This window comes from Lutjanus erythropterus, chromosome 4 (genome assembly GCF_056507025.1).
Source record: "Lutjanus erythropterus isolate fLutEry1 chromosome 4, fLutEry1.hap2, whole genome shotgun sequence".
Classification (NCBI taxonomy): domain Eukaryota; kingdom Metazoa; phylum Chordata; class Actinopteri; order Lutjaniformes; family Lutjanidae; genus Lutjanus; species Lutjanus erythropterus.
In genome coordinates, this window is record NC_139320.1 from 32,649,506 (window position 1) to 32,671,742 (window position 22,237).

The following is a 22,237-nucleotide window of genomic DNA, read 5'->3' on the forward strand; positions in this document are numbered from 1 at the left end:
TTATCTTTAGTTACCAGGTTGTGATTTCTGGAAAGAGACGCTAGTGTTGAAGTTTTCAGATGTATCTTTTGAGACGCTGGACTGGAGTGAAAACAGACATCTGAGTGACTGATATCTCCAGAACTCTGTAACTCAAACCTATCCATGAATAAACAGCACGACAGGTGGGAGGAGGAAAATGTTGGCCTGTTTTTGATTTTGTGGTGAACTGTCCCATTTTTCAGTCCTCGTTGTCTTTTGATATCATGTCCAATTTTATTTTCAATTGTTTAATTTTTTGTTTCCTTTGAGTTCTTTTGGTTTACTATTGTGATATAAATTATGTATACACACACACACACACACACACACACACAGAGAGAGAGAGAGAGAGAGATATCCTAAAATGTGTAATATCGTCTTTTTCTAATAAACATCTAAAGCAGTCAGTGTTTAAAAATATTTCACATCAAGCCAAAATAACTCTTTTTTTCAAGCACACAAATTTGTGTTCAATAAAGTTAATTCAAAAGCAGCCCTCTGACGTCATTAATGCGCGACACAGTCTACAGAAGAAAACACGCGTGTTTTCTGGACTTGGACTCGAAACCTCTGATCCAGTTTTAGACCCGGTTTTCTTGTCGGTGCGATGGCGGACACCAGCCGGCTGTGCTCCGTGTTTGTGGGGTCGGAGACCGGCATCCTGAAGGGGGTCAGTCTGTCCCGGAAACAGGCCTTCAACTTCTGCAACACGAGCCACCTGAGCCGCGACCAGGAGGTCCGGGCTCTGTGCTGGGGGGACCCGGCGGAGAGCGAGCTGCTGGTCGGCTCCGTGGACGGAACCGTGAAGACGTTCAGCACCGAGAAGGGAGCCTTTACCGAGACCCGGCGCTGCGGAGACCCCGCGGAGGGCTGCTTCACCGGGCTGGCGGCGCTCAGCGGCTCCGCTCTGGTCACCTGCGTGGAGTGCGGGACGCTGCGGGTCTGGAGGGAGGACAGCAGCGAGCCCGTGACGGAGCTGGACGCGGGGAAGAACGTGTGCAGGATGCGGCAGAATCCGGTACATCGGAACCGGGTCGGGACCGGCGGCAAGGAGAACGGGCTGAAGATCTGGGACCTGGAAAAACCTGAGAAACCCGTGTTCACCGCAAAAAACCTGCGGGACGATTGGCTAGATCTACGGCGGCCGCACTGGGTCAAAGACATGGCCTTCATCCCGGACTCGGACAAAGTGGTCACGTGCACAGGTTATCATCAGGTGAGTTCAAACTGTGTTGGTAAAAGTAGGAAAAATTAGCTTTAACATAGATTTCCTGATCTTATGGACCAAACTTGTTTGACAAATCATCCATTTAAAAGTTTTCTTCGTTGTGAGAAAATTAGAACTTTGTTGAAAAAGTTTTCACCTGCTGAATTACAATCTTTGAAATGAATTCTACAATTCTGCATGAATCCAAAACACTAGAGACACTCCATCAATAACATGTCAACAAAAGTGTCACCTCACCATCAAGACACAGGACAGAAAGCTGCTGTCATTCTTAAATTGACTGGCAGGTCTTGAAAAAAATTATTGGGGCCAAAACTGGATCTGTGAAATTAAATATATATGCAGAAAAACAAAACAAAACACAAACAATCAACAAATAATGAACAGACTTTGAATGAAAAACATCAATTAAATTTTTAATGTCTGACAAGAAATAGGAGATCAATACTGATATTTCTGAAATTCCAGTATTGATACATTTGCTGATTTTCTTTCTTTATTTACACAATTGTCAGCAGGGTGCTGAAACAATAACATTTCACTGGTATTTTTAATAAATAAAGTTTTCTTTGCTGTGTGCAAATGATCTTTAACATGGCCTCTGCAGTTTAACATACAGCTAGTGTATTAAAAGGACATTCTGTAAATAAAATGTAAACAAAAGTGTTGCTTTGCCATCAAAACACGGGTCATTCTTAAATTTACTAAATGTTCTGTAAATAACAAATCAGCCTGACTGGGACAGATTTTTGGGGTCAGTCAAAGTAAAAAAAATATTCCATTATTAATATATTTGTAGATAGACATTAGGTGTTGACCCACATTAGTCTCAAATCGGGGCGGCGTGCATTGTGCAGTGCTGACCGCCGATCGATCGTGTGCAGGTTTGGCTCCTCTCAAAGAACCTCAGTCAGTCGACTTGTTTTGGACGTTTTCTGTCTTCTCGTGGTCACCACTGTCCTTATGCTCTAACCTTGTCGTCTCCGCCTCCTTCAGGTCCACGTGTTTGACCCCTCATCCCCTCAGCGGCGTCCCGTCCTGGAGGTCGAGTACGGCGAGTACCCGCTCACCGCTCTGTCTCTGCCTGCCAGTGGGAACACGGTGGTTGTGGGAAACACCCACGGCCAGATTGCCATGCTGGACCTGAGGAAAGGCGTGGTCCGCGGCTGTCTGAAGGGGCTGGTGGGAAGCGTGCGGGGGCTGCAGTGTCACCCCTCGCAGCCCGTGGTGGCGACCTGCGGCCTGGACCGCTTCCTGCGCATCCACAGCCTGGAGGACCGCACACTGCAGCACAAAGTCTATCTCAAGTCCCGCTTGAACTGCCTCCTGCTCAGCAGCAGAGACCTGGAGGCAGCAGGGGGCACCACGGGGGAGGCGGGGTCTCAGGAGGTGAAGGAGGAAGAGGAGGGAGAAGATGACGAGGTGTGGGACGCCATGGAGCGGGTGGAGGAGACACCAAAGAGAAAAACAACAGAGGGAGAGGAAGACGAGCTGCAGCAGAAGAAGAGCAAAAAGAAGAGGAAGAAAGGACAAGAGTGAGGGGCGTTTGTGGTGTGGTCAGAGTGTGGGACATTTGAATGTTTGCAGTCAGACTGAAACATGACTGATAAGAACTGTTTGTTTGTTGATCTGAGACTGAAGTGTGTCTACAGACATGTTTTCTCATATTTTGTCTGAGAGTTTATTAAAACAGCAGCTTGTTGGTAGAGAAGTGCCTCTGGTTGTCTGATGAGTGATTAATCTGAACTTTTCTCTCCTGAATGTGTCAGTGAAGGTGGTGAAGTTTAAAGACAAAATTCTGCGTCAGATTTTGTTTCCTCAGTAAGTCAGTGGCTGATGAACAGACTTTTCATAGCTCTTTATATGTTTTGTAAAGTTTTATAGTGAGATTGCATGTTCTCACAGGCCAAAGTCCATTCAAAAAATCTCCATTTTAAAGTTTCCTTCAATGGGGGTGAATTTTGACTTTGTTGAAAAAGTTTTTATCCACTGAATTATGATCTTTAAAGTGGAGTCTACAATTCAGTGTGCATTCAATATATTTACTCTGACAGAGAGGTCACATGTGCAGGTTATCATCAGATGAGTTCAAACTGTGGTGCTAAAACAGAGAAATAGTACACAGATCTCCTGTTCTTATAGGTCAAACTCCATTCAAAAATTTTCCATTTAAAGTTTTCTTCACTATGGGCAAAATTACATCTTTTCAGCCACTTAAGACAAAAACAATGTCAAACGGTGTAACAAGATAAAAAATGATGTAGTGCTTGTGGTGGTGCTGGCTTATAGAACATCTGATGTGATGTTGTACATCTAAACTCAGGATCCAGGAAGTTTATTTTTGACAGATGCAGGTTAAATGGTCAACAGCTGATCGATGATCAGATGATTTCTTTCTAAATGAAGAAACAGAAAAAAATACTCATCTGAATAACATCAAATAAATAATAATAAATTTGATTAATGCGTCCTGGAACTGGCATCAGTTCACTCAAGCAACAGGAATAAACTCAGGAATTTACTATAATGACGAAAAAGAATTTGTTTCAAACAATTAATGTCGTATCAATCAACCAAATTAATCCATCCTCACCTGGCCTGAAAGCCTCACCTGGTCTCCTCAGGAGCTGCAGTGTGATGATGCAGGCAACAAAAACAAGAAGAAGATGCAACAAGATGTGACAGACAGAGAGGGAGACTGGTGGAGAAAAGCTGAGGTTCAGTTGTCTTTGCACAAACAGTCAGTAGAAATGTCCTTCAGAGGATGACTTTTTCACTTCTACTGCTGTAAAACATGTTGAACCAGTACTTCTACTTTTACACAAGTATCTGTACTTGTTCTGCAATAAAAACTGTGTACCAACTCTGTGAACAACGTGAATATGGAAAAATATTCTGATCAGTTATGTATGTTATTATTACTGCTTTTAGTTATTAAAAATATTATTTTCATTTTTCGAGATTATTGACGTTTTCACTTTTCTGTTGCACTAATCAGACTTCATCAAACTGATTGTTTGAAGTGACATCCAGTGTGCACAGTTCATGACTAGATTTAATATTACAGAGATAACTGCTGTATAAATACAAATATAATAAGTAATATACAAAACATATATAGACACCATTCTCTTCAAAGACTCTGTATATCATCAACAAACAATTCTTATTCCGACAATGATCTAGTAGTAGTTGTAATATTTAAAAGATCTTGTTATTCAATATGAGGTTCTTTTATGTTTCCAAATGATTGAAAATTAAACATCACATGAAACATGAATAAAATGAAACCATTTAATTATGATTGAAGTAAATAGTCCCAAGGCATTTCTATTCAGTTTTAAAGACTGAAAGAAAAATACTGAAGTCGTTTTTTAATGCTATAAACAAGGAGGCTGCTTTTTAAAAATCGATATTTCAATATATAAATAATATGTAAATATAAAATTTAATTTAAAAAATAATCGCCTTTGATCAACATTAAATTAGAAATACAACTTAGAATATTCAAAAACAGGTTTTATATTCTTTATTTATTCTTCCCTCAAGACGTTTTAAGCGTCTGTTTTTTTTTTGTTTTTTAATCAAAGTTTGCAACATACAAACAGTGTACAATCAGTCATTCCAGTTCAGTTTGTGTAACAACCATAACAGGGTTAACAATTATGTGAAAACACAATAAGGATCGATAGCATTGGAGGAAAAAGAAAAAAAAAAAAAAAAACTGGTGTGACAGACTTCATAATGTTATTCTGTATATAATAAGAATTGTATTTGTATTTGAATATCAATCATTGATATACATTTCTTATTTGTAATTAATTTAAGAGACTTAAAATAAAAATCAACTTCAATCAAAAACAACTTAAATAATGGAGTTGAGTTTTGAAATTTACTTTTATGGATGTGAAATTTTCCTAATAATATATAAAGATTGACAATAGTGCTTTTTTTTTCTTTGAATTCAAAATAAGTAATAATGTTCTTCCCTTCTATGTTGATTTTATATGTTGTTTTGCACAGTATATAGTTCTCAAGTTCTTTCCAAAATGTACTACTACATGGGCAGCCATAAAACAAATGAGTTACACTCTCAGGTTCGATTTTACAAAAGGTACATTTGTTATCAATGTCATGGAATCTTGAAATATATGTGTTAGATGGATATATGTTTTATAGTATTTTTAGGTGTAATTCTCTGATTTTGTTTGTGATACAAAATTTAAAAGGAACAAGCAGATATTTACAAAAAGAGCGTTCCAAAACAACTTCCCTCATGGTGTTATTTTTCTAGCATTATAGAAACATTCTCTAATATATTTATTAGTGCATTTTTTTACTCAAAATGTCAATACTATTTAAATAAAGAGTATTAGCAGTTATATGTTGCACATTCTGTTTTTGATAGCTTTTCATTAACTCTATCATTCCACTGGGTATGGAGTTTATTACTGAGCTAAAGTCTTTAAATTTGATAGGGAATGCTTTTTCTGTAAGAAAATCTTTATAACTAAGTAGCTGGCCATTAGAGTTAAATAAGTCTTTTAAAAAAATTATATTTTTATCAATCCAATTCTGTAAATAGAGTGATTTGTTCCCCTTAGTGATACATTCGTTGTTCCAAATGATAGATTTGTGTGGAGAAAAGTTATGTGAAAAACATATTTTCCATGCTAGCAATGCTTGTTGATAAAATTCGGACAACTTAACTGGTAACCTTGAGATACTGTAATTACATGACAATAAGAACTGAAGACCTCCAACATTCCCAAATATGTTGTGTGGAATGAAATGCCATAATGATTCCGGAGCTTTTAAGCATTTTTTTTTAGCCATTTCACCTTAAATGTGTAATTTAAGTCCATGAAGTCCAGTAAATCAAAACCACCTTCATCTTTAGGTCCAGAAAGCAACGTTTTTTTCAGATGATGGTGCTTATTCCTCTTTAAGCGTCTGTTTTATCAGTAAAAAAATAAATAAAAAAATGCTGCGTCATTACAAGGCGACCGGACACGTGCGCATGCGTATATGACGGCGGTTACGCCATTTCGGATCGCAGGGCTCCTGTAACTCGCTGCTGTTCCGGTTAGCTTTCACGTTTCATCGATACTTTGATTGCCGAGCTGATTTTTCCCGCTTTGATAGTAAAGTTGAGTCTAACGGGAGACGTGTTGAAGCTGAAGACGCGCTCGTGTCACTGATGGACGGAGAAGAGGACGACTTCATGTCCGGGAACCAGTCCGGTATCAAACTCTTGTCCTGCTTTGTCTTAGATGTTTGTGGTAACAGGCTAACTGCTAACCGTTAGCTTTATTAAACCAGCAGACTTTCAGCTGATAAACATGACAAACGGGAGATATCTATCCTCTGAAGTGAACTTTAACAAAACACAAGTGTGTTTTAGTTGGTTAATATCAGTCTGTAAAACTTCGTGTATAATTTTAGCTTCATGAACGGTGTTCAGGCTGATTCTCCCCCAGGTTCACTAGATACAGTCTTAGATTGATGGTGATGTTTGTATTCCATATCTGTGGTTAAAATATGAGCTACAGACTCAAGTGACACAGTTAATAAATTACCTCCTGTCCCTGAACACCGTGTGGGTTTTAAGCTTCTGTCTGGTTTAATGATGTTTGGACAAAACCGGTTGTAAAATTATAAACCTCTTGATTTTGGTGTTGTGGATCTGTGCCGAATTGAAAAGCAGACATAAAGATTGTGTCTCGTTATCTTTAATCGTTTAAATATACTTTACAGTAATCTGTCATTTACTCGTGAATCTTAAATTACACGTTTTCTGCACGGGGTTTGGTGTGTGGACTGTAGGAGAGCCTGTAATCTTGAGGTTTTAAAGGTAAATAATTCCAAGTGCCTGATGTTGACTTGTGCAAGAGATCATCCTTTGAGAATCCATGATGAGAGCCACTTCTCAGGCTCAGTTTGTTTTTAGTCTATTCAGGCTCCTATGACCAGCTCCCCGATCACCTGGGAGGCCTAGCAAGTGTTATTTCGGGGTCAACCGTTATTAACGATCGGGAAACATGTCGCTCTTTCTTTCTAGGCAAGTGACAACTCAGATTTTCCGTCACAATAAGCTGTAAAAGTGTTAGATGATAATGACAGTAAAAACATGGCTACAGCCTGCTGGTTTGCACCATGTGGATTTGAGGCTAATTCGCTGTTTGTTTACAAAAGGATATAAGGCATTAAACCTTTGATATGATCATGTCTTCTGAAATGGCTGTTATTTGGTCATTACCGTTAAAATGCATGACTTTTGAATGGAGTTTGGTGTACACGCTGTAGAAGTTCATGAAATCTTTCTGTTTGTAACGTGGATTTTCCCTCTCAAAGCACCACAGTGACACAGATGAAAACCATGTCTCAGATCCACTTTAGCTGTTGCAGATTCAGCCAAAGTCTAGTTTCTGCAGGTCCTTGTGGCATCTCCACGTCCTTCTTTGTCCCATCCTTCTGCCTGTGATTGTGGGCCTGAAGGAGGAGATATGGAAAATTATAAACTTGGCATTAACTAGGGACTTTCTGTTTCAGTGAAGCTGTTCAAAACTTAAGTGTGACTAAAAAAAAAAAAAAATCAGGGGACTTTTATTGTGTGTTATCTCTCTTGCTCTCTACATTTCTGTTAATATCCAACAAAATGTGCCAAAAACACTCAGCTGAAGATTAAAGCAGCTCAAGTGTCCAACTGAAAATCTTTACAGAAACAGGCTGCCATGTCAGAATAGTTCCTCGACACTTGTTTGAGTTGTTCCCTCAGAAAGTGTTTGTCTCCTGGCTGTCTGCAGGTGTGATAACGTGAAGACACTGATGTGTGTTTTTGTTGTTATGTGTTGTGCAGATGATGGAGGCGGCACTCCAGTCCAGGATGAACACCACGGGTCAGACGGCGAGGAGGTGAGGAGCAACAGACATCAGTCAGAGGTCAATCTGAGCTGGGAAGGTTTCATGTTTCAGCTGCTCTCAGTGTGCCCACACTGCCATGTTTCAGTGGACAAAATATACTAACACAACCCAAGATACATCAACACATACAACACATACACAAGAATATCATCAAAAAAGATGAAGGTTTCCATCATGGACTGCGAGACCCCAAGAACACAGAGTGACTTAAAAGTGATAAATAAAATTCTGCCTATTTTTTCAGTTTTACGTCTCTAAAAGTGATAAAATGACGGTCTGAGAAGAAAACTATTTAGTTTACTGTCCCCGATCATAGAGAGAAGAGCTGCACCGAATGCTTCAAACTTTGGTCCCTGGTTGAAGGGGGTAAAGACAGTCGCCACCAAGTGACAAACTGACTGCTTATACAATCGAAAATCCACCAAATACAATATTATTGACACTATACACAACACAATGAGAGAGGAAAAGATTTGTCAATAAATACTCAAAATATGTGGATCCTGCCACAACAACAGAACACGACATCATGATTGAATCATACACCAGTGGTTCCCAAATCTTTTCTGGCATGTCCCCCTTCAGAACCTGTAAAAAACTTAATGCCCTGCAACTCCCACCCAAACTGTGTGGCTGATAAACAGGACTACAGGTAAAAGGAGAAATGTGTAGTTTAGATTTTGGGGTGAAATGTCCCTTTAAATGAGCTCTGCAGTACAAACAGCTGTTAGCGATGTGAGGTCAGAATAATCATATAAACTTTGATGGTTCAGACGTGATGAAGGTCAGTGATGAGCAGTAAAAGGTCTGATTACCCACAATCCTCTCCTGCTGCCCTCTGGCTCCCAGCAGCCCCTGCTCTCTGCTCCCATCATGCTCCAGTGGTGCAGTGGTGGTCACAGGAGCTGCTGACAGACAGACAGGATGTGACATCACAGCGTGAGTCTGTACAGAGACCGTGCAGACTTGGTGTGATGATGTCGTCATCCAACAGAACCAATCAGCATGGAGCGTCAGGCTGAGGAGGAGGAGGAGGAGCTGATCTCAAGTTTTCAACCTGAGACCTTCAGTCTGAACACACTGGAACCAGTTTGATTACTGGTCAAACATCAGGGTCAACAAGGAGGTGAAGGTGGAGCATCCTGGGAGTTTATTTATTATTATATATATTTTTATATTCTCATTTAAGAAGCTGAAATCTGAGAATTTGGAGTTTGTTGAATTAAAAAAGGACTGAAACTGATAAATTGTGCAGCTCTGCTCTGGACTCCGTCTGTTACTGTCATGACTTTAGATTAAACAGCTGCTGACTGAGTATTAAGATGCTGATATTTAAGGACATTTACAGACAATCTTTAGAAACATTCAGAGTTTAATCTGGTTTCTGTCGGCTGATCTGAGTTTCCGTTCTGACCCTCCATGTTTTGTCTCAACAGGACGAAGGCAGCAACGACGAAGACGCCCCCAACGCCATGGAGACCAGCGGCGCAGCCAGCGGCTCCGACAATGAGGATCACAGAGGGGGCGACAGTGACTCGGAGGGCGAGGCCCCCAGGGGTCGCCACGACGATGACAAAAGTGACTCAGAGGCGGACGTTCCTCGACCCGCCGACAGTGACGACGATGATGACTCATCTCCAGTCAAACGCAGGATGAGCGGATCAGACAACGAGGACGAGTCGCCCATCAAACATGGAGCGTCAGATAACGAGGAGGGGGGAGGCTCGTCTCCCGCCAAACGAAGGGGGAGCAGTTCGGACATGGAGGAGGAGGGAGAGGACAGGCCCAAAGCGGCCGCAGACAGCGACTCTGAGAACGAGGACGCCAAACCTGCGGCGTCCCCCGACCGGCGGTCCAACGCAGACAGTGACTCTGAGACAGAGACGCCTGCCAGACGCAAGGCAGCACAGATAGACTCTGATGAGGACGAGGAGGAGGAGAAACAGCAGGAGGAGGTGAAGGGAGGAGGACGAGGAGGGAAGTGGAAGGCTGTGATGCAGTCTGACAGCGACGACGAGGAGGAGGGCAGGAGGAGGAAGGCTGCTGCAGGAAGTGACGGAGAGCAGCAGGAAGGAAGGGAGCAGAGAGACGACAGTGAGGACGAAGACGAGAAGCCAGGTACCGAAAAACCCGACACGTTAACTGATTTTATTTTAGTTTTACCTGAAAATAACTGATCGGGTGTCATTTTCATGAAGCATGAAGAGTAGAGCCTGGTAAAGATAAACGTTACTGACAAAACATCAGAGAGGAGGACTTTAAGACTTTGTTAAAGGGAGGAGAAAATGTCAGAAAGATGACGAGGAAAGAGAAATATTCTGCAAACTGAGCCACATTCGTCATCATGATCACTGCTGACTTTTGCCAAATATCTCAGAGTTGTGATCACTTTCATTTCTGCTGCCGTAGAATTCAGTGTCGGATTTATCTGCTGCTTCTAACAGACTTTGTCCCCTTGTTAAGAGAAGTTATTTTTATTGTTATGTGAGTGCATCTCTAATGAGATCAACCACAAACTTGTTGTCTGTAGGATTTAACCTGCAGCGTGTCATTAACCCCCTGTTATTTAGTAAAGTCCTCCCCTCTAACAGATTTTCCTCTTGGGAACTCTCTATGAATAACTTCTGTCTTTAGCAGGATTTAGTCTTAAGAGGAAGTTCTTAGAAAACACCTAAAATATAAAGAGAATTCTGGTTTCTGGTTATATTATCACTAGGATTAACTCTTCGCACCAGGAAGCTTTGTGAATACGCTGTTTTCTGTTTCTAAACCTACCAAGTGTCGTCACAGTATGAAAAATATCTCAAATCATGAGAGTTAATCACATCAAGGGTTTCCTTCTGTACACGACTGTTTCCAGCGTAGACTCCTGAAACTATGAGATCAAACTGATCAGTGTTGATCAGAAATGGATCAATATTCTGTTACTGCGTCACTTGTTTCTGCCTAAAACCCAGACGTGGATCACACAGGATTTTATTTGGATCGCCAATTCGATAAAATACTATGGAAGAAATTCTGCAAATTTAAGATGAATATCTGCAGTTCACCTTTTATAAAGCCCTTAAATTGTGTATATTGTTTCACTGATGAGAGGAAGTAATGAGAGCCTGTTCATTTCACCTAAATGTATTTATTTAGTCTCATTTATGAAGCACGCTAAAATGTCCAATATTGTTTTCCTGACGAGGGGAAATAAAAACTCCATTAGCTCGGCCTGAATGCATTTATTCCTCATTTATGAATAAATAATGTGTGACTGTTTTTAATGACACATGTAAAGATAATAAAAGGTGCAGAAATGGTAGTTCAGACGGTCAGGAACTTTCATTAACGCACAAATTAGCTTTTCCCAGGATTCATTGAAAAGGCCTGTTCTGAATTGCGTCACATCATTTTTAAAAATTGAGTATAGAGAAAAAAAGTTTTTAAAACACCGATCTGTATGGTATCAAGAGCTGCGTCTGAATCTGAAGGCTCATTTCAATCAGTTTATGATTTAATGTTGAAATTATGTCACTCATATTTACAAAAGAAATTAAAAGCAGACGAGGCGGGTAAATCTCCCAGAATACATCAGACATGTTGAAATGTTCCTGCAGCTGTGATTCCTGTGTGTTTCTGTGTGCAGTGAAGAGGAAGAAGGCCATCCTGTCAGACAGTGAGGATGAAGACGAGGAGAAAACAGACAAACCAGGTAAAATAAATTCACCAAATCTGACTTGTTCATCTCCCGACTGTTCTGATAATCACCACATGAATCATTAAAGTAGAAATGGACAGAGATAAACTGCCCTGTAACAAACTTATATTTAAAGTCCAGCACTCAGCTGCAGTCCACTGGTTTATAGTGTGACTTTGAAAACGAGGCTGACGTGTCCATCTTGTCCTCAGCGGTGAAGAGGAGTCGGGCAGTGTCCGATGACGAGAACTCGGACAGCGACGCGATGTCGGGGGGTCCCGATAAGAGTCTGGCAGCCAAACTGAGGGAGCTTGGCTCGGACAGTGCCAGCGATGAGGAGGATGAGAGGTCGAAGGCCATGGCGGGGAAGAAGGACGAGAAGGCGCTGTTCGGCAGCGACAGCGACTCCGGAGACGGTGATGAAGAGGAGGAGTGAGTACCGAATTTAACCTCCCGAAGACAAAACTAAAGTTGACGATTAAAATGACTTTGAACTGAAAAAAGTTAGTTTAATTTTTCTGAATAATAATAATGAATAAATCATTATTAATCAACTATTAGATCATTCATTATTTGCATAATCAATTTACAGTTTTTTAAATTAAAAAATTCTCTGATTTCAGCTTCTTAAATGTGAATATTTTCTGCTTTCTTTCTTCCTCTCTGACAGTAAACTGATGATCTTTGAGTTGTGGACAAGGATATTCAGTCAAAGATATTCAGTTTCCTGTCAGAGAGGAGTAAAGAAACCAGAAAATATTCACATTCAAGAATCCAGAGAATTGGAGAATTTCAACTGTTTTTCCTTAAAAAAATTACTCAAACCAATGAATCCATTGTAAGTAAAGTTGTCAGTTAATTAAGTAATTGATGAATCATTGATTAATCATTGCAGCTCTACAGGATATTATCAGTTATTCTCTGTAAATTCAGCTTTTTTCTTGTCGGCAATTAATTGGAAAACCCCTAAAAAACAAATAGAACAAGACAGCCGGTAAATAAACTTTAACATTTTTATCCCAGGAAGAGCATTGAACACATCACATTATGTATGAAAATGAGAAGGATGGGAAGTTACAGTTTTAAAGGACATCAAGAAAATATGAGTTAATTTTACAATTATACTAAAATCTATAATATTGGTGTGACAGACACCTGAATTATCTTATCTTATCTATTTTTTGCTCACAGTTCTGTCGTATTGAAGAAAATCTCCCTCATCATCCAACAAGTCATTCATAAAATAAATCTAATGATCTAAAATCAGAGACCTGCACGCACATTATTATCTAAATAGTCTTATTGGCTGTCGATCAGTGTCAACATTTATTGACCTCATCAGACATGTGAAAGTAAGACGTCAGAACCTCTGATGTGACCTTTGACCTCTGTGACTCTTCCAGGAAGATGATCGCAGACATCTTTGGGGAGTCCGGAGACGAGGAGGAGGAGGAGTTCACGGTGAGTACGAGCGTCTCTGAATCGTGTCTTTAATTTTATTTATTTATTTTTTAATCACGTCACACTGAAGACAAAGTGTCTCTGTCCTCCACCTGCAGGGCTTCAACCAGGAGGACCTGGAGGCAGACAAGAAGGAGTCGAGAGAGAAGCAGCAGCAGCAGCTGGAGGAGGAAGACTCCGACTCTGATGAAGGTGTTGACCGCAGCGGCCAAGAGTGAGTCACAGACACCAGACGGTTTTCTTTGATGTTTTTGAGACAAAGGATGCGAAGGCTGCAGAACGTGGCGGTGAACAGTTTGTTTATGTGTCAAAATCACTGACAGTCCAGCGTCAAACAGTGATTTAGTTTTCTTCTCGTGTCTTCTGCCTCGTCTGATGTATCCGCTGAAATTCACTGAACTAAGTGAATTTTCTCATTTTTGTGTACGATCCTTATAAAACTGAATATTTCCGAGTAGAAATTAACAAGTGAATAAAATGTTGGAATTTTCAGCACCAGCTTCATGTCCGACTTTGACATCATGCTCGCTCGGAGGAAAGCCATGAACAGCAAGAAGAGACGTCACCGTGACGGAGGGACGTTCATCAGCGACGCCGACGACGTGGTCAGCGCCATGATCACCAAGATGAACGAGGCCGCCGAGGTGCGCCTGTCAAAATAAAAGCCTCTTTGAAGTTCATGAGTTCTCTCCTGTAGGCTGACTGTGTTTTCCTTCAACAGGAGGATCGAACCCTGAACAGTCAGAAGAAACCAGCTCTGAGAAAACTGTCTCTGCTGTCGCAGGTCGTCATGCACCTCAAGAAGTAAGAGCCTGTGATATCTCACACCTCCATTAATCCATCAGTTGTATCATGGCCTCAACTCTATAAACTTTAATTAATATAAAGAGCGACGTGTAGTGGATGTTTGGTTTGAGGTGTCAATGTTTTTCCCTCAGGCAGGACTTGAAGGAGACGTTCATCGACAGCGGTGTCATGTCGGCCATTAAAGAGTGGATCAGTCCTCTTCCAGACAAATCCCTTCCTGCTCTGAGAATCAGAGAGGAGCTACTCAGGATCCTGCAGGAGGTGAGTGACGGATGAACCTGCAGGTCACAGCTGCAGCCTTAGGTCACTGTTTAACCGAGTGTGTGTGTGTGTGTGTGTGTGTGTGTGTGTGTGTGTGTGTGTGCGTGTGTGTGCGTGTGTGTGCGTGTGTGTGCGTGTGTGTGCGTGTGTGTGCGTGTGTGCGCGTGTGTGCGTGTGTGTGTGCGCCCTGCAGCTGCCCAGCGTGAGTCAAGAGACTCTGAAGCACAGCGGCATCGGCCGGGCTGTCATGTTCCTGTACAAACATCCCAAAGAGTCCCGATCCAACAAAGACCTCGCTCTCAAACTCATCAGTAAGTCTGAACGTCGTCCCAGTGGCACCTGAGCTGCAGTTTCCTGTTTAACGTATTTAATCTAAGTTCCTATCTGTCGTGTGTCCAGACGAGTGGTCACGGCCGATCTTTGGCCTGACGTCCAACTACAAGGGGATGACGAGAGAGGAGCGTCAGCAGAGAGACCTGGACCAGCAGATGCCTCAGAGACGAAGACTCAGGTGAGCTGATAGAGTCAGAGGTTCATGGAGGTTTCAACTCCTGTTTGTACCTGAGAGGTTCAGGTGCTTCAAAAACGTCGACAGCCAGAGGACTCAGTTACATGACTTGGACTTGACTCACAAATTTGATGATATTAGACTCGACTTGAACTCCTACAACTCATGACTTGACGTGAACTTGATTCAGAGGATTTTGACTCTTTACAGCTCAACACTCATGCAGTTTTCTTCTTTTATATATTTAAACTTGCAAAGACTTCAGAATTTCTGTTGACCGTCAGTCAAATTAGAGCGATTGTTTTCACTTAAATAGATCATGATAAAAAGTTACTGATCTGTAAAGAAAGAACATCACGTAACTGAACTCAAAGATCGTTTTGTTTACGTACAAAAACCACGAGGTGGTCGACAGAAATGAAACAACTTTTAACTTGATTCAACATTTTAAGTTGCATAAAGAGTGTCTGACGTAGTTATTGTGCTAATGCTCAGCTAATGTTAGCTTAACAGCTGAGTAACTTTGTGAATCACTGACACAAGTTTAGGACTTGAGTGCAAACACTTGAGAATTACTCAGGACTTGCAAAACAATGACTTGTTCCCACCTCTGTCGATGGTAAAATGAAGTGTTCAGTTTGAGTCAAACTGCCTGGAATATGACAGATATCAGCTGTGACGGTGGTCGAGTCGCTGCAGACGTCTGCTGAAGGTTAAAGAGTTAAACTGACTGTCTGAGTTCAGAGATGATCTGAAGGATGATGTTTGTTCTGTGGCAGGAGGCTCATGTTTCTGCAGCGAAACAAACTTCTCCCAGTTCATCTTGTACTCTGTATGGTCTTGGTAACATCTGGACAGATGTTGGCAGGTTTGAGGACGTCTGTTTTCACCCACATCTTGTTTTATGTCTTCAGTTCTTTCCATTTTTTTTCTCATCACATGTTGTTTCTCTCTCCAGCTTCTCGTCCTGCTCTCTATGTTTCTGTAAAGTAGAGATGAAACAGATTGAAAGTTTCGTATCGTGATCAGGTGATCAGGGATGGTTATCAATAACTGGTATTAAACCAGCACCAGTTCCTGACTGGTCCATACTGAAGTAACTGGATCAGCTCCTGGACAAACGACACTCTTCCTGTATTTATGGAACGTCAGATGAAAATCTATTGAAGCAAAATGATCAGACGTTCACTTTATAAAATTTTGATGAAAATGCAGCAGAATGCAACAAGTCAGGAAACAGTTAATTATGTTATTTCTGCAAAAAAAAGTAATAAAATCAGAGACAGACAGATACTGGTGTCTGTTGTCTAGAATTTTGTTTTTAGCTTCTCAATGTTTTAGTTTTTTTATGCAAATTTGATCCCTTTTCTTAATTCAAGTTATTTGTATTTTTTTTTATATAAAGTTATTTGTAATTATTAAAAAAAATTTTAAAAAAAATTTTACAGTCTCAGTCCCCTGACATAATTTTTTTTCATAGACTGTATATTGATATTCGAAAAAATCAGGTTCAGTATCAGTGGTATCAATATTGGAATTAATAAAATCCAAACAATACCCGTCCCTAATCATGACTGACCAAAATGATAAGTTATCATAATATTCATGGTCATGATAAACTCACTGAAATAATTTCACAAAGTTGTATTTTCCTGAGAGTAAAACGGTGTGATTTAAATTCAGGGTTTGTTTTAAATGTCAGAAAATGGTGAAAAATATTGATCAAAGTTGTCAAATGTCTCGTTTTGTTCACAACTCAAAGGTCATCAGTTTCCTGTCAGAGATGAGGAAAGAAAGCAGAAAATTTAAGAAGCTGAAATTTTGACTTTTTTTAAATCAAAGAATTAATCAAAATGATTAACCGATTACCAAAATAGTTGACAATTAATTTAATAATCAATTAATTGTTGCAGCTGTAATTTAATTGGAAAATTCATATTAATTGTTCGTAATTTTACGGATCGTTTCATCTCTACTTTAAAGCTCTGCCTTCACTTTTCACTCTTCATCCATCCATTTCCTCTCTCCTCCTCTTCCTCCTCCTCCTCCTCCTCCTTCTCCTCCAGTCAGCCTCAGAAGGTGGAGAGGGCGGAGGAACCCGACGTCTTCTCTCCACCAATCAGGTTCAGTCTCTAAACTGCATGGTTGCACTGTGAGTTGTGTTCAGACATGATGCGTCTCTAACACGGCGACTCCATCACTCTCCGTTCAGCTTGTGTGTTCAGTGTTAACATGCTGCTCTCTGATTGGACGGCTGGACGGTCACAGGTCGGGTTGTCAGGATGTTATTCGGAGGTTCCGCTCTCAGCGATCATCAGCCTGAAGTGTTTGAGTCTGTATGTGTAAAGGATGGGGGGACGTTCTGTGTAAAATTGACTGAAAATGATGAGACGTCACCAGTGTGGCGAGTCCCTCTGTGTCCAGAGACGGAGACACGAGGACGGACCACTGAGGAGTCTGTCAGGTGTCTGATGACTAACTGCTGTGAGGTGGAGAATGTTAATAACAGCATGGAGGCTCGGCCGGTGGAGTTTCTCCTGCTGAATATAAACTCAGATGATCTGCAGTGTGGTTCTATGAGGTTCTTCTCCACAGTCAGTGTGTTACCTGCAGTAGATGGAGGTCGACAGTTTGGAGAAGCAGCAGGAGTTTACTGGTGCAGGAAGCTATTCAGTGTACTGCTGCTTACCTTTCTGTCAGACAGTTTTTTTCTGACAGGAAACCACGGTTCTATAAGATAAATATCACTCTCTACAAACCAAACTCCATTCACAAAATCAGTCATCTTCACCTCACAGTTGTTCTACCGCTGCCTCCACCTGTTAGTTGGTTTGTGTGACTTCTGTAGGGCTGCAACTGATGATTATTTTCATCATCCACTAATCTGTTATTTTGTCGATGGATCAATTTATTATTTGGTCCATAAAATGTCAGAAAATGGCGATAAGTGATCAGATAGTTTCGTCTTCAGTAAAAATTAACGTTTTAATGCAAAAAATGATCATTTCTACTAAACGTATCACATTGCAATTTCATTCAAAATAATTGCAATGACGTTTTTACCATATCGTGCAGCTCTAATCATAATGTCAACATTGTTTTAAATTTCCAATTATTGACTTTACTGTATTGATTCATTCTTTTTTTTTAAAGACAGAATTACAGTGCATCAATAATCAATCATTTACTCCACCCTTAATTATTTTCAGCAAAATGCACTTCAGAGTATCAGAGTGAACTTACTCATTACTGCCCACATTTAGAATTATTTTTTCTGAAATTATTGCAATATTTATACTGATTTATTGACAGGTACCTGTGAGAATCATTTTAAAGTTGTTCCCTGCAAATGAAAACCTTCAGCCTGATCTGTCTTCTCAACAGTATATGAGTTTATAGTTTTCTTCTAGCTGATTCATGTGTTAAATAACGACAGTGAGCGGGGAAATAATCGTGTGTAAAGTGAGGTTGTGTGAAAATATATACAGAGAATTTTCCCAAGGTTGCCAGGTCTGTACACTGACTATGGATGAACACCTCGTACAAACCCACTGCAGAAAATCTGAACTATCCCTTTAATTGATGGTGATATAAACCAAAGTGGTTTCTGTCCTGTAGTTCTGGAGGTCAGACGCCTCGCAGAGACCTGGAGAAACAGCTGACTGGAGAGGAGAAGTAAGTACACACACACACACACACAGACACACACAGACTGTTCAGACCACCAACAATCACATGACACTAACTGAACGTCACGTCGTCCCCGCAGAGCTCTGAGACCTGGTGACCCCGGCTTCTGTGCCCGGGCTCGGGTACCGATGCCCTCCAACAAAGACTACGTGGTACGACCCAAATGGAACGTGGAGGTGGAGTCCAACAGGGTGAGTACACGGACGGTGGTCCGTTCCCCTGGTGCTCAGAGTTTAGTAGGACCCCGAGCTAACAGCAGCTACATTTAGCAGCAGTTAGCAGTTACTTTAGCAGCAAGTGAAGTTGTGGCAGAGCAGCCGGAGGACATCAGACAGCCAGTTTCATGTGTACTTTATCCACGAGAATCCATTTTTCCTGTTGTTGTGGTTTCTTTTTGTTCCACACACAGATTTATGACCCCGTTGTCTGAATGAGTACGTCCTTAATCAGTAGACGTCAGTTATGTAAGTGGTCCTTCAGTGTGGCACTGGACGCAATAACTTTCACACAACGAAAGATATTTGGTCAGATGTGTCTGAGACCACCTCAACAGGTGGTTCTGGATCAGATGACAGTGCGTCTTGGTGGTCATATAAACGTTGAGTCACCTGTGGAGAGTTTGAAGGACGATACCTGATGGTTTACATCAGTGGTGCCCAACCCTGGTCCTCAGGGCCCACTGTCCTGCATGTTTTAGATGTTTCCCTGCTCCAACACACCTGATTCAAATGATCAGCTCATCATCAAGCCTCTGCAGAAGCCTGACAACAGCTTGATCATTTGAATCAGGTGTGTTGGAGCAGGAAACATCTAAAACATGCAGGACAGTGGGCCCTGAGGACCAGGGTTGGGCACCACTGGTTTACATGAACAACAAACTGCATTGATGTGGTATTTATTGTCACTGCTGAAGTTCATCCAGCTGGATACTCCTCTGGCTCAAATGTTTAGAAAAATATATACAATGATAATAATCATTAAAATAGATAAACCCTTATTTCCTCACATTGTTCAGAAAATTCACCAAGTAATTTTATTATTGTCAAAGTCTAATAGTTATACAGTAGAATTAAAAATTAAAGTTATATAAAAGTGTATTTTTGTGTAGTAACACTGTAACACCACAGGGTGGCAGCAAACATGTGGATGGTTCTTCAGGTGTTTAGCTTCCACTGAGGGGAACCAAATCTGGTAAACAAGTCAGAAAAGTTTCCTCCAGTGGAAGTCTGAATGCACACAGGAAGTAAGGTCATTAGCTGTGCTGTGATTGGTCCTGTTTAGAACTATAAGAAAGGCATCAGCCTGCTGGAGAAGCACAAGCGTCGCTTTGCTGAGCAGAGGAAAATGAAGCGGCTGCAGGGAGCCGTGAAGATCAGCATAGAGGGCAACAGAATGCCCCTGTAGTTCCTGCACTCAACCTGTGGGGGGCAGTAAGTCCTGCTGCATGGTGTGACGGGGATGGTCTGACTGTGCTGAGCTGTCTGCAGACAGTTTCCTCCAGACGACACTCCTCTGCTCGCCGTTCATGGACGGAGCGGAGGGTCTGTCTGTAGGAAACCGGCTTTGTCAGGAAACTGTGGCCTCTGACTCACCTGTGGCCTCTGACTCACCTGTGGCCGACACTAATCTGACACGTCCTTCCTGGCTCTTTCCACACAGTCAGAGAACTTGGTTGAAAACTTTATAACTTTGTATTTTTACTGTTGACCTCACAGTCTTTGTGACCACAGTTAAAATGATCATCTGTGATATTTGTAAGTTAATTTATCCTCTTATCTCAAGAAAAGAACAAAGCAGATTTCTTGATAACAAGATAATGAAGCTTGTCATCTCTAGAAAACAAAATGCAGATTTTTCAAGATAACAAGATTTTTTTCCCCCCTCAAGATCACAAATAAATATTTCATTATCACGAGAGAACAAAAGGCCGATTTCTTTAATGACGCACTTTATCACAAATTAATGGCTGTTTTCTCAAGATCACAGTTAAATATTTCATCATCTAGAAATAATAAAGCTTATTCTGATGAAATGAAAGGCTGATTTCTCTAAATAATGAGAATTTATCAAGAAAATGACTTTTGTTTTCTGAAGATAAGAAGTTCATTTTTTCACTGTCTCAAGATGATAACGTTTGTTTTCTGAAGGTGATGAGTTACAGATTTCATTGTCTAGCGATAATTAAGGTTGTTACCCCCAGAAAACAAAAGACAATTTATCACGAGAAGACAACTGTCTGTGCTGTGCAGTGATGGACACTCTGAAGTAAAAAGAGGAAATGGTCTTTAGTTTTCTTGTGATAATGAGTTGATTATTTCACAAGTTCAATCCTCCGATGCAGTTGGCATTAAACTATAATTGCCAGCAGGTCAGTTTCTCTCCTTCCGTACTGAAATCCCTCTGACTTGATGATTGATGAACTTTTCCAGTTCAGGATCTCAATTTTATTGGTTCCTATGTTAGTTGTGGGCTCGCAGATGATTTAACGAGTGTTTGGGGGTTTTTGGAGGTGAAGCTTCTCTGATGGTCTGAACTTTCCTCTGCATGACTCTGGAGAAGTGAAGTGTGCTGACGAGTGATAAAACCACGGCTAAAAATAGACTTTGCTTTTGTTCAAACTGTTGAAACATTTCACATCTCTGAAGTTATGTAACGTGTGTGTGGTTTGAACTGCAGCAGTGTTTCAGAGACTGTGAAATCAGACATGTTAACATCTTTTCTCTTGTTTTAATCGGGTGTTTCTGTTTGTTTCCGCAGGGTCCGATGAAGAAGGGCATGTCCCGGGTCGATAAACAGATGCGTAGATTTGCAGACATCCGCCGCCTGACGAAGCCGGGTCACGCTGTTAAAATCAGTGTGGAAGGCAACAGGATGCCGCTCTGATTTTAACCTCATAGGATTTATTCACTTTTTTTTCTTTTTAATGTGTTGTCCCTTTTTGTGACTTCTTGAGTTTTTTGTTTTTCAAGTTTGAGGTTTTTCAGAACATTCTTATGTATTTGAGAATAAAACTTCCTGAAACACCCCCTTTGTTTCTGAATGTGAAGGTGTTTTGCTATTAGGCCAGCCAGACCTCCTCCTCTTCCTCTTCCTCTTCCTCCTCCTCCTCCACCTCCTCCTCAGTCCATTTTGTCCCCTCTCTGCTCCCGTAGCAGCTGTACAGAAGTCTGTAAACTGTCGGCAGGACTGAGTTCACACAGGTAGCAGTGATTCAGATGTCAGATCTGGTGTGTTGACAGTGTGAATCGGGTCGTCTGTCTGCACTGTTCTGGATCAGATGCTACTTTTCTTAATAAAGACTCAACAGAAACTCAACTCTGCTCTCTCAACTTTTTTAATTCATTTATTTATTTATGCCAACTAGAATCTGGTTCCTGTGGAAGAGCGTTATGGTCAGGAAAAAAATGAGAGGAGGGAAAATTTTTTGAAATTGTTTTGTATTTTCAATGTAAAGTTAAAATGACAAGAATGATGTTGAATTTAGTTGATATGAAAAAAAAGGATACATTTGATCTGGTTGAAATGTTGAGAATTTAGTTGAACATAAAATTAGTCAAGTAAAGTTCAAATGTTAAGTAAATTTGAAATGTTGGGAATTAAGATGGCAAAAATAGTCAAAATGTTGAATACAGTTTAAATGTCAAAATCAAAATGT

The 22,237-nt window shown here is 40.8% G+C and overlaps 2 protein-coding genes and 1 non-coding gene across 6 annotated transcripts; all 3 read left to right on the plus strand.

The window, feature by feature from the left end:
- The first annotated feature begins 455 nt into the window (after positions 1-455).
- wdr74 (WD repeat domain 74) lies at positions 456-4,209 on the plus strand. Its single transcript, XM_084717677.1, has 2 exons — positions 456-1,237; positions 2,246-4,209. The coding sequence occupies exons 1-2, from the start codon at positions 629-631 to the stop codon at positions 2,786-2,788; spliced, it is 1,152 nt and encodes a 383-aa protein (XP_084573803.1). The 5' UTR covers positions 456-628; the 3' UTR covers positions 2,789-4,209.
- Positions 4,210-6,281: 2,072 nt separating this feature from the next.
- iws1 (interacts with SUPT6H, CTD assembly factor 1) lies at positions 6,282-21,897 on the plus strand. Of its 4 annotated transcripts, XM_084717679.1 has the most exons (17): positions 6,282-6,492; positions 8,109-8,191; positions 9,610-10,291; positions 11,805-11,870; positions 12,068-12,287; positions 13,259-13,316; positions 13,415-13,530; positions 13,810-13,960; positions 14,038-14,120; positions 14,255-14,384; positions 14,578-14,695; positions 14,784-14,895; positions 16,959-17,015; positions 18,511-18,567; positions 18,662-18,773; positions 19,864-20,012; positions 21,340-21,897. In XM_084717679.1, exons 1-16 carry the CDS (start codon positions 6,450-6,452, stop codon positions 19,984-19,986), a joined length of 2,211 nt encoding a protein of 736 aa, XP_084573805.1. In that variant the 5' UTR covers positions 6,282-6,449; the 3' UTR covers positions 19,987-20,012; positions 21,340-21,897. The 4 variants fall into 4 exon arrangements, with proteins under 4 accessions (XP_084573805.1, XP_084573806.1, XP_084573807.1 ...); XM_084717680.1 differs by lacking the exon at positions 19,864-20,012 and having other exon boundaries at positions 6,286-6,492; positions 8,109-8,164; XM_084717682.1 differs by lacking the exon at positions 19,864-20,012 and having other exon boundaries at positions 6,289-6,492.
- On the plus strand, positions 8,957-9,238 carry LOC146328692 (small Cajal body-specific RNA 6). Its single transcript, XR_014770073.1, has one exon.
- Positions 21,898-22,237: the final 340 nt, after the last annotated feature.